The 12,444-nt window shown below is 33.6% G+C and overlaps 1 protein-coding gene across 7 annotated transcripts in view; it reads right to left on the minus strand.

Moving 5' to 3' along the window:
- The window catches only part of ATG2B (autophagy related 2B), a 53,274-nt gene that overhangs the window by 32,319 nt on the left and 8,511 nt on the right, over positions 1-12,444 (minus strand). For all 7 annotated transcript variants that reach the window (XR_009276632.1, XR_009276631.1, XR_009276630.1 and 4 more), the window contains exons 6-19: positions 12,198-12,377; positions 11,126-11,222; positions 9,876-10,058; positions 9,061-9,218; positions 8,286-8,397; positions 7,871-8,132; positions 6,855-7,005; positions 6,159-6,251; positions 5,803-5,991; positions 4,244-4,517; positions 3,017-3,122; positions 1,797-1,989; positions 1,463-1,605; positions 218-375 (exon numbers count right to left, since the gene is read on the minus strand). Coding sequence is in view for 3 of the 7 variants with exons in the window: in XM_058829922.1 (XP_058685905.1) it covers positions 218-375; positions 1,463-1,605; positions 1,797-1,989; positions 3,017-3,122; positions 4,244-4,517; positions 5,803-5,991; positions 6,159-6,251; positions 6,855-7,005; positions 7,871-8,132; positions 8,286-8,397; positions 9,061-9,218; positions 9,876-10,058; positions 11,126-11,222; positions 12,198-12,377 (2,299 nt within the window). In the remaining 4 variants the exon portion in view is untranslated. The remainder of the gene's footprint in view (positions 1-217; positions 376-1,462; positions 1,606-1,796; positions 1,990-3,016; positions 3,123-4,243; positions 4,518-5,802; positions 5,992-6,158; positions 6,252-6,854; positions 7,006-7,870; positions 8,133-8,285; positions 8,398-9,060; positions 9,219-9,875; positions 10,059-11,125; positions 11,223-12,197; positions 12,378-12,444) is intronic.

Genomic DNA, 12,444 nt, shown 5'->3' on the forward strand with positions numbered 1-12,444 from the left:
ACATTATGTCAATAACTCACTGCTTCTCCATTGGTAATGCAATTAAATTGCACACATATTTTACCCAATTAAACAGCAATATACCTTTTTTTTTTTCTTGGTTTATGTTTTCCCGTAAGTTTACAAAATCTTTCCACTTAATCCTTCCACCTTAATCACTTCAGCCAATTATGCTTCTAAAGCACTACAGTTATAGATGATTTATTAAGTGTATTACCATAATGAACTGCAGATTTAAATTGACTAAAGCTGTCTTTACTGAAAGTGTTGATGAGCTGGCTGGCCACAGATAGTCCAACACCATAAGAAAGGTTTTCAAATGTTTCTACAGGAGATGGAGCTGTGGGTTCCCACAATAATAAATCATTGCTGATCCTAGGAAGAAATACATTAATATTAGACAAAATAAATTACTATAGTCCCATTTTATATTAAGTCAGCCAAGCATAAATCCTTTGCAGACTTTAAATAACAGATTCCAGATTCCATAAATAAAATAGAGAAAATAAAGTTCACAAGCACAAGAAACAATAATATATTCATGAGTAAAAGCAATAAAAATGGAAGTAACTTTTATTCTCTAATTATGGTAAGCACATATCAAAGTCTGGCATGTGATAGTGACACAAAAGCCTCTATAAGTAGGTATCTATTAGCTCAGTAGGTTGGAGGGGGAGTTGAGAAATCCCTATTTTGATCACATCAATTTTCAATTAAGTTGAAGGAAACATTCATTCTTTTGATTTGAAGTGAGTGTCAGGGTAAGGACATACATGATATTCAGTACAGAAGTATTCCATCAGAATATTCAATGGAAGGTTCTGCTCTGTCACTTTGGAAGTGAAAATACTCACAGTAAAGTAACACCTATCAAAGACTAAAATAGATCAGAATATCTCTTGCATATCACATAGCACAGTAACAATCTAGTAGTATTTTGTTGTTTTTCAGTCAGCAAACTAAAAAATAAATGGTTAACACCCATCTGTAAATTTGGCTCATTTTCTCTACATTTTTGTGAGCCTTACAAATGTGGATTAGGGTTGTTTTTTTCCTGACTGCCTTGCAAGCTCTAGATTTTTAGATGGAAAGAATAAAATTGAGTGCAAGTTTTTGAAGTATAATAATCTGTTTAAAGAAGAAATCAAAGATTAGAACAAAATGAAACATTACACAGAGATCTGAACAAAGTATTCGCTGAGAGCCAAAGACCATTCAGCTCCACCCTTTGCTCATAAAATCTGCCAAAAACTTTTTAGGAGACAGCTGCCATGGCAGCAATCAGATACATAACACAATGGTGTCATATTAACTTGGAAAAATATTTATATAGCACTTTTTGTTTTTAAATAAACTATACAAATGAGTTCCTGCTATACCTGCTTAGACAATTGCTTTTGTCAAAAGTGACACAGAACTGAGAGTACAGGTCATGATAAACAAACAAAATAATTATACTTGCCTGTTATAAAGTTTTTCATAAAAGCTTTTGTTTGGTAATGTTAAGTGAATGTTTGGTAACATGAGTTCCAGTACATAATGAGAATTGCTAATTGTTTTATCCTGAAATTCAGTCATTTCAACTACATCTCCTGGCATCACCATCTGAAAGAAAAAATTCTTAAGTTAAAACAAAAAAGAAAATAAACAAACAAAAACCCCCACCAAAACAACAACAACAAAAAACCACCCCAAAACAAAACCAGAAGTGGAAGCCAGAAGTTGCATATAAAGTCATGAGAAGGTATTCATTTTTCCTATCACAAGCACAAAGCAATGACAAAATTTTATAGTACCTCTTCATTTTCAAACATGACCCTACGAGAAGAAAATGGAGAAGGCTCTGGTCTTCTAATATCACAGACATCCTTCAAAGAATGAGACCCTCCTTCTTCTTCCTCCTGAAAGTTATTATCACCTTCTTCCTCCTCAGCTGCTATCCTTTCCAGAATAGAGTGCACAGCCAGAGGGTTTATTTTCAATACAATCCTGACATTGGAGAAGTCATGCAGAATAAGTCATTAGAGTTGCTTATAATGTTTATATTTATGTTCTGTCACATGTCCACTAGTTCTACTGGCTTGCCATTAAATACACAGACTAAATAACTCAAAAGTTCAGGAGCTTTTTTATTAGATAATAACATTTTATTACCCAAAGCAATATTGCTACGAATAAACTAACACAATCAAAGGGACATGGAAAAGGTTCCATCAGGTGAAAGAAAACGTTAAATTCTGCTTTTTCCAACTCACATCAGGTGACCATATAGGTGACCTAAGAAAAACCCAGTACACTCCCAAAATAAAGCTTGTTTCACTAAGACCATTAACAGCTATTAAACATGCTGTACTGCAAGGTATAGCTTCTTATATTTGAACACTGTTATAGAAAAATTCATTTGTGCCATTATAAAAGAAAAAATGTCCATATAGACTTGCTGGCAGAAAGACACTGCATTTTTTGGCAGAAAATATACACAGCAAATTCTGTAGCAAATCTAAAATTGCCTCTTTAAACATCTTATTACATGCTTAGGCTGACAGGTCCTTCTCTTCAGTAATTCTGAAGTACTGTATTGCATGTAATGTAAGCTGCAATAATTCAGTCACAACATAATTATTCTTACTGTTCTTATGGCTTATATTATCATGAAACAAAATTCAGCTAGGATGGGTTGTTTGGTATTCAGTCATGAATGCAGGAAAAAAGGTTAAGTAAAAAAAAATGGGAAAAAGTCACAAGTCTCTAATCATTTACCTAACTTTCACTGAAATTTACTCAAGTCTATGCAGAAGCCATTATATATTAAAAAACACATTGCATGAGTCTAAGTGTAGAAGTTCCAGGGTTTTTTTTATAAATTCCTGGGGCCTTTTCAATAGTTACATGCTCTTTCTTTGCAAATTATTTTCAGTCATTTACCACACAAGGATTCCGAATTAAAATCAGAAAAACAACAGTGCTTTATAAAAATTGAATCAGTCTGCATTAGAAACATGAAAATTTGTTTTACCGAGGCCAGTCAAAATTGTCTGATGATGATGCCATATCTCCATCCGTGCCACCTGACACCTGAAAAAATTTTACTGGTGTTTCTGCATTATCTTCTTCAAATGAACCTGAATAGAAAGAGATTTTTTAGAAATTAACAGAGGAATGACCACTGCTAACTTCAGGTTAGCCACTCCTCAGGTTGAAGTCTAACAAAACTAACTAGTCAATGCTACTTACTAAGCTACTTAGGCAAATTTTGTCATCTCTTCTTCCAAAATATTAATATTATTAACTTTTAGAAACAAAAAATATTTCGCAGCACTTTCTAGCTAGCAGTAGGTAGAAAATCAGATGCTTCAAATGCATACATATCAACATTTACGTTTATAGCATCACTATATTTTGTCACAGCCTTAAGTACACAAAATGAGACAACAGAGAAGATTGCAAATATAAACCAGTCTCATAGATTTATTACTTTGAAAGATATTAGAGGCATGAAAGTATTAAAGTTTTTCAATTATAGTTATTTAGGGAAACAATCTCAGCATCACAGCTTTTTAGAGCTGAAAATGACCTCTGGAGATGGTCTCGCCCAACCCCTCTGCCAATGCAGGGTCACCTGGAGCAGATTACACAGGAACATGTCCAGGTGGGTTCTGAATGTCTGCAGACAGGGAGACTCCACAACCCCCCTGGGCACCTGTTCCAGTGCTCAGCCACGCTCAACATACAGAAGTTCTTTCTCATGCTATTGTGAAACTTCTTGTGTTTCACTTTATGGCCATTGCTCCTCGTCCTGTCTCTGGGCACCACTGAAGAGAGTCTGGCACCATCCTCTTGGCACCTGTCTTTGAGATATTTATATATTTATGAGATCCCCCCTCAGTCTTCTCTTCTGCAGACCGAACAGGCCCAGCTCCTGCAGCCTCTCATCATATGAAAGATGCTCCAGACCCCCCATTATCTTTGTGGTCTCCACTGGACCCCCTCCAGAAGCTCCTTGTCTTTCTAGTACTGCGGAGCCCAGAACTGGAAACACAGCCTCTCATCCTAGTAGTATTGTTGGGACTTATGTTGGTATTTAGTACAGAATACAAAACTGCAATAGAGATATCATATCTACACCAAAATTCAGGTGGAAAGACACTCCCTGGGTTACTCCATAAGAGAGAAACTTTCTCTCAACTATATACTACCTAGGAAAATCAGAAAGGACTTTTGCATACAATATTAACATTCTTACCAGTTAGCTCTTTAAAGGTAAGCTCTAATTTAACTTGTTCTGGAGTTGACCCTCCTATAAATTCAGTTTTAAATTCAATATCTGTAAATTCAAGATGAAGAATCTCCTTCTGAAGTGATTTCTTAAACCATGGTCCTCTTTCTTGATCTGACCGTAGATCAGGTATTGGGAAGCGAACAGAGAGATTTAATGCTGGGGCAGTGACTTGAACTGAAACTTGGCAGTTTGCAGGAGTATGTGAATCATCCAGAAAAACTTCAGTAAATGCTTTATGCTAAAAAAAACAAACAATAAAAAACAAAACACAAACCAAAGTGAATAAAAACCCCTTTTGAATTAGAGAAAATAGCATTAGAAGTGACTATGGGGAAAGCTTTTGATGATGTGATATCCAAAAATTAAAAATATTATTTATATAACCTAGAAAAAGCACATCAAGACCAACTGCTACTGTCTTTAGCATACTTTTCTATTATTGGTATCATAAAGATTCTACTCACAAATTTTTGCAAAGATTAGCAATCTTTAAAAAAAAACACCTATTTTTGCCATTTTTTAACCCTCTTAAATTAGATAGTGAGAGCACCAAACAATACTCAGCTGCAGTTAGGAAATACTGGGTCTCAGACACTTGTTTAAAAATTGCTGCTGTTGAAAAGGTAGGAATTACTATCGTGTATCTGTCCCATTCAGGAAGTCAGGGTTTCCAGCTCCTGTCACTTTCATGTCCTTCACATCCTCGCCTTTTTTCTGATCATTGAAAGGAATCAAACTTGCAAGACAATAATATTTACAGAAATGATTGATGTCTTACAATATTTTTAAAATAAAGATTCTCTTAAGTAGTTTTGAAAGTTGATTTTTCTCTAATCATCAAATGCAGCAATAAAATTACATGAAGATTTTCATTGCTGTGCAGAAAATCAGTTAATTGCATTTATCATTCCTCAAGTGTTTTAAGAAAAGTCTTTAATACTATTGGGACAACCCAAACCAAGGCAAATCAGCTTCAGCTTCTTTCTGTTGGTTCCAGATCACTAGAATGTAATGCATATGCCTCCCATCCTCTCTATTACCTATCCCAAAAGCAGGAAATGCACAGCAGAGGCAAGTGGGCTGCTTATGACAACTAAACATTTCAACATATAAATGGAATTGTTAGCAATGTTTTATATCAGCAGATGGAGAGCATGATGGGACAGATTAGGGATGAGAAGTCAGTCAAGAGTACTCTTTTTTACCCAGTTCTCCTTGCTTCAAGAAGCTGAGAACTTGAGCAGTTTGTGAAGCATCTACTACTGTCTTTCAGTCTGTTTCAAGCACACAATCACTGAATGCAAAATGAGACTGTGTCAGATGGCTACTACTCTGTGTCAGAAGTTGGAAAAAAACAAACCCCAGTCAACCAAATAAACAAAAAGAAATCTCTCACACTAAAAAAAAAAGCACCTCAGCCACCACAAATCAATCAAAACTAACAATATCAGGCTTATTGTCACCCTTCTTCCTCCTGAAAAAAAACCCAGCAAGTTTACTAATCAATTTCACTTTAAACTTACCAGACTTATGTGCTTATTGTATGAAGCATACATGTGAGATGCCATCATCTCCACTGTAGTTAGTTTCTGGGGTTGAAGTAGGGAATTTAATCTGTCTACAATACTAATATCCAGCTCACAAAACACTGGACTTAACTTTATTTGCAACTCTGCTTTCTGTGGAACAGAACTGAGTCTCCCTTGGCTACCCTGAAAAGAAAGAAAAAGCACTAAAATCTTCAACACAACACAGTGAAACAAATAATAATAATTAGGAGTTCAGAACTCTTTTTTTACAGTCAATTTTCTGTTCAAATGAACCAAATTAGACAAAGGTTACTGTACAGAGACTTGATCTTTTTAATATCTGACCTTACCTGAGGTCCTCTGTTATCTAAATGTTTATAATGCAGCTGAAGGCATGGCATAGAGTGAGAATCATTTCTTTCTTCAGAATGAAATGTCAGCAGCTTCAGAAAAAAAATAGTTAAAAATGCTTAATAAATAAGAAGGAAAGAGTTCCCACAGGAAAATGTATTTATGACATTTTACCTAGAACAGACAGGTAGCCCCACATTGAAGTCAGTGAACAGAGCCCCTGCACAACTGTTTACTCAATCCACATATTCACCTACCTTACTGGATGTCTCTGACCACTAAAAGAGCCGGAAAAATAATCACCACCACAAGAAATCTTTGCATTGCTCAACTCCATTGTTTAGTTTTTGGAAAACATTTCCTCTAATGCCCATATTATATATTTAATATTAATATTTAAAAGCTTTAACATTTAAAAACATTAAATATTTTAAAATATTTTAATTTATTTTAATATTTAGAAGAAGTAACTAACGAAGTTTGGCTTCTTGGTGCTGTTCCTGTCAGGTATGACAGAAGTTGAGTTCACTATCTGAGCTCAGAATTAAATAGTAAATCTTACCTTAAAACTATAACATATTTAAAAAACTAAAAAATATTAAGAAACATTAAATGAAAACCATTTTAAAATCTAGCATTCTCAGCTATACAATTAACATTTCATTTTTATGGAACTCCCTTTATTTTTAACATACCTCTGTATAGTGAGGCTGCATGGAATGAGAGTCAGTAGAAAAAAGGCATTCCAGGAACTCCATATCTCCAATAGATAAGTCAGTACTAAAACTTCGAGAGGCAGTCCTTTGTCTTTGCTCATAAGACACTTTGATGCCAGTACCTATAAACCTGGATTATTAAAATTAATAATTATTAAAATTAGCATAAATCAATAACAATGATGAGAAGTTAAAACTTAAGAATGCAAAGAAAGGGTCACTACAATCCTTTTAAAATCATTAAAACACCATAATTTCTCCAAATATATGAAAATATCTAATTAAAACAGATTTAGCAACAAAGACAATGAAGCTCACGTTACATAATCAACAATGGTCAGCACAAAGAAATTAGTAAAGAACATTTTAGGCATCTAACCTGAGGTGCAGTTCATATAAAACTAACATCCTTAGATAGACAATGAAGAAGTCAAATGTCTCACAAAGTCTAAATTACATACATACGGTAAGAAAAGGTATATACACCCTTAAATATTTTACTCCATACACTGTACTGGGATGGTAAAAATTTCTGAAAACAAAAGACTGTTGCCTGACTTTATTATCTTGTTCTCACTTAGGCTTTATCCCTACTGATAGCATATTTTGCGCTAAGTAAAATCCTAAGCTCCTTCAAGCAGTAATCACTATATTGGAATAACAATAGTTCTGGAAAACACAGCTAGTTCTACAGAAACAATTTACTTAATGATTTTCGACTCTCTAGGCTTTTGTCATAGAAACTGTACCTAATTTATTTCATCTATTAAAAAGCTAGATGATTTTAATGCTTCTCCTTTCTTCTTCTAAGTTTTTTTTAAAAAGAAGTCTTGGACAACAGATGTCAAAATTCAAGACTATTTTGAAATTATTAAAGAAGTCTAATGCAATTCAAATATTAAGTGACACAATTCCTATGGAAATAAACTTACTTTATTCAAATTTACTTAAAATATATTTTTGTTAATTATATTTATTAATAAGCAAAGTTATACCTAAGGTGATCATGAGAACAAGCTTCTGCAAATACTTCTCGGAAGGACAGAAAATCTTCTGTTGAAAACTTAACTGGCTCAATCTTTTCTATTCGGGCAAAGAAATCCCGAGCCATTGGTGTCAATGGGTTAAGGTTCAGTGAACTTTCAGGTGGGGGTAAAGGGTCAATATGAAGTACAGACACTGAGAAAGTTCCAACTGCCAGTCTAAAAAGTAGCTCAGGTCTGGATTCATCCACAGAAACAGATCTGGATGGAATAGCTGAAATACAAAATTAAGTTCACGTAATTTTTCAGCAATAACACATTTATAAAATCATCTTACTTTTGATTTTCATTTCTTTTTACCAAGCAGCTGCATAACAATTCATTTTCATAATTATCTAGGGAGAACTATCTATCTGCTGTTACTTACATGTCCTTCTTAAGGAAGTCTGGTGAACCATATTGGCTGTTAGCGAGGAACCTCTTGGAGGCTGTAATTCTTGCTTGTTACGATCAAGAAAATCACCCCAAGTTGGTTGCAGCTAAAATAAAAAATATGTATGGCCTTAAATTTGCAAAGAGTTCTTAAGACATCAGATCAAACATAATGAGGTAAATCAACAAAAAAATCCAAGATGCGTAACTAATCAATAGCACAGCATTTCATGAAAAATTAGTGCTCAACTTATCAATAAATGTATGCTATATTTTGAGATACGTTTATTAATTCCTCAGGTTTTTAAAGCCAAAGTTGCAGTCCCATGAGCATGTATTTTCTAGCTCCATAACTTTCCATGGTTTTCAATAAGGAAAACATTAAGTACACAACAGATTTGGGAAAGATTATGATAATAACAGCATAGTTTTTATACTGTTTGAGGAAAAATTAATACAACAATTTCATACAACATTGCCTGTGTAGTCTATTTTAAAATAAAACCCAGTGGTACACATGCAGTAATTAAAAAGAAAATAAATCATGAAGTATCCTATGTAAGCTTCAAGGCATTTGAAAACACATTTCCTAGCTTAGTAGCCAAATAAATGAGAATAATTCCAATACAATTTCCATAGCAGAAAAGGAAAACTGAGGTCTAAACATTTCAGATGTTCTTGAATGTTGCAATAGTTCCTAACATCATAAAGAATGCAGCAATTATGCAACAGTTTCAGACAGAAGATTCCAAATGCAGTTAATACTATACCACTGTAGTACTCAGTGGAGATCCTGCTGGTGTAGTTGTGTATGTACTGGTTAAGGACAAGTCTAGATCCATGGTTGGAGGATCTCCGAGAGGTGGAAGGGAGGAAATCAGACTGTGTGACATATCCATTTCAGCCATTGAGAAGAAAACTTCTTCCTCTAGTAGAGAACCACAAATAGTAAAGAGTTATTTACTAATTAAAAAAAGCCTTTATTTCTACCAGAAATGTATTCTTAAGTCCAGAAATGTAACTGCTAGACGGAATAACAAGCTAAATACATCATTTACAGAAGTTCTAAATTTTCTTGACGTGAGACTAGTAGTGTCTATGAAGAGAGGTTTAAATAAACATCAAAAGTCAAAAAGCCGTGTTAATATTAAAACAGTTAAATATCTCATTTTCATATTTAAGTTGGTATAATTTCTATATATTGATACATTCTCCTTTTGGCAAATCAAAGTATTTCACATTAAAAATAATTAGCAAAAAAGTATTCATATAAAATCATGTAAACACAAGTATTATTCTAGATGCCATTTCCTCAACCACACATTTAGAAAGATGTCATGCTGTATGTGTTTTTAGCAGGTTGCATATTAACATAAACAGAAAAGTTTTAAGGAAATACTGAAACAAGTCCAGCCTGATACTTAAACTAGTTAATTTTTTACTGAACTTTACAAAGAATGGCATATCATTACTTTAGGTCAAAGTCATTTTAATACATAAATTGGTAAGATTAAAAGTCAAGCAATCAATTTAAACAATCTTAACAACAGGTTATTTGCTATTTTGTATTATCTTTTATACTTGCCACGACTAGAAGGTGTTCTGGCACTGTCTGTCTCATAGAAGCTTTGTTCAGATGACGCTCCTGCAGACAAAGACTCTTTCCTTAAATAACGTTTCAGCTCCATCTGAATCCGATACTCATCCTCCTGTTGCATTGGCCGGTTCTTCCTATCTTTATTTGACAATTCTATCCTGCTTAGACTCTCTGAATTCAAAAAAGGACAGAAATCCTAATGTAATTTCTTTAAGAGTATCCCTAAGAAAATTCAAAAATCAATCTGGAAATGAATCATTGGTGTATATATTTGCATGTGTAGTTATATACACGCCTGTTATACATCAGACGTGTATATTTGAGCATTTTGTTGGGTTGAAAGTTTTACTTGTTCGGAACAGATTACTCTTTCCAAGCATTTATTAACTTCACATCTGATGGAAATATTTCAAGGCTATATATGCAGTGTTGGTATATAATATGCATACATTTCTTTTCTCAACCGGCTTTAGGGACTAAGGCCACAACCTCTTAGAGGTATTATTAAGGAATTACAAAAGTTTCAGTTTTGAAGATGACACACATAATCTGTATGACATCATCTGTATCACACCTGTATGTAATACATTTCCAGTTGTCCAAAAACAATGAACACGTCCAAAAAACCACATATATCAGTATTGGAAGAATATTAAGCACCTACCCAAGATACGACAGATCTTTCAAAAGGATTATCTACCCTTAGAAGTGTTACATAAAGTAGATGAGGGGAACAAACCAAAACACTCATACTTCTACTGCACTAGTTGAAACACTGCTCTTAATTCTTCACAAACACAAACAAATTCTTCACAAAGACAAACAAGCTCAATTACACTCTGTTCTACATTTTGTGTGCCTGTCACTAAAACACAGGACAGAGACGTTAAGTTCCTCTTCTGAAACAAGCTACAAGAAGCAGAATTTGTTTGGTCTCCCAGTTCCTAATTTCTTGTATTATTATACAGTCATGTGTCAAGCCTTATTTGTTGTTTTTTTTCATTACTAGATGTACAATTTGCAACTGAAGACAATAAATAAATCAGTCCTAACTCACAGCAGATACAAAGCATTTTACTAATATCAGATAAAAACTCATAATAATGTACCACCACAGTTTTTTTTTCAGCTGAGGAAAAAAAAATTTTTATCTTGGAGGAAAGCTTTTTTATCTTGCAAATTTTTATTTTTTTTGCTTTTTGTAATACATATTTAACTTTTATAGAATGTTCACTTACCTGGTCCAGCAATAGCTGCTACCATGTCCAATAGAAGATGAACCTGCCTTGGTGACAGAAACAGATGTACAGAATCGATTTGTCCATTTATATCCAACTAAAAAGAAAAGGAAAGAATGATGTCAAGAACACGCAAGGAATTTTTCTTTATACGACTTGAGTCAATTATTTGGATAACAGATTTTTATGCTAGAAAGAATACAGTCATTCCACCAGTATCTTCATCCTCTATAAAACAGCTAGAAATTTAATTTTGTCTTCCTTCCAACCTGTAGCTTGGCAGGATAAATGCAGATATGTCACTGACTATTAGCTTAAAATAAATACACAATCTCATGACAGAAAAAAAATCAAGAATTCCATTAATCTGCTAATATTTTTCTTTAATAATTCCCAAAGTAATCAAAAATAAAGTTAGTTTTACTTATTAATTATGAGATATTCAAGTAAGCACCTTTTGAAATAGACCTTAAACTATAAAGGTCTTCCGTTTTGTGTATGTATACGTGTATATATACATATATGTGTGTGTATATATATATATGTACTTTTTTAATTGGCAGCATTTCTCTATTTCACACCAAGGAAAATGTTATTTTTCTTTTCAAGGACTCTTCCTAACTGAATAACAAGAACAAATAAAGATTGACTAGAAACTGCTGGACAGGAAAAAAAAACCTTCTCTACTACAGTAGAAACTTCATGCTTTCTATAAAATATTATACACTATATAAAACAGATCAACAGCCAATTTAAAAACTTGAGAGAAGGGGAATATATTACACAGCTTTACTTATATACTCACTACCGTATCTACTTGTTTTTTGAACACTTAATTCAGTCTCTCCTCATACAGGAATTCTCACTTAACAGATTTCAATGTGCCCTGACTTATCTGGCTACCATAAAGTTATCTTTTTTCACATATTTATTGGGTTAGAATGGAAAGAATCAACATGAAAACTATGGCAATTCTGTTCCCCTGAGACTATTACGCCTTTTTCATATGTACTAGAAAAAAAAATTCTACAGAACTATTCATTTAGTTAAAGACCAGGAAAGCATGACTAACCTTAGCTCCAAGAAGTACTTCATTTTGCTTTAACGTTAGGCTTAATGCCATTCTACCAATCAGCTTACAGATCTGTACAGGGTCAGAAGGAGTAACTTCTGGCAAATTTCTTGTTAATTGTGGATGTGGTTCATAAATGATTTTTGGATTCCAGCTAGGTGAAAGCTTTGGTTCAGTTGCCTTAAAAAGTTACAGAAAAAAGGAATAAGAATGTATCCCATTTCTTAGGAAAAAAATGCAAAACACA

The sequence above is a fragment of the Poecile atricapillus genome, chromosome 1 (assembly GCF_030490865.1).
Source record: "Poecile atricapillus isolate bPoeAtr1 chromosome 1, bPoeAtr1.hap1, whole genome shotgun sequence".
NCBI classification, from domain to species: Eukaryota; Metazoa; Chordata; class Aves; order Passeriformes; family Paridae; genus Poecile; species Poecile atricapillus.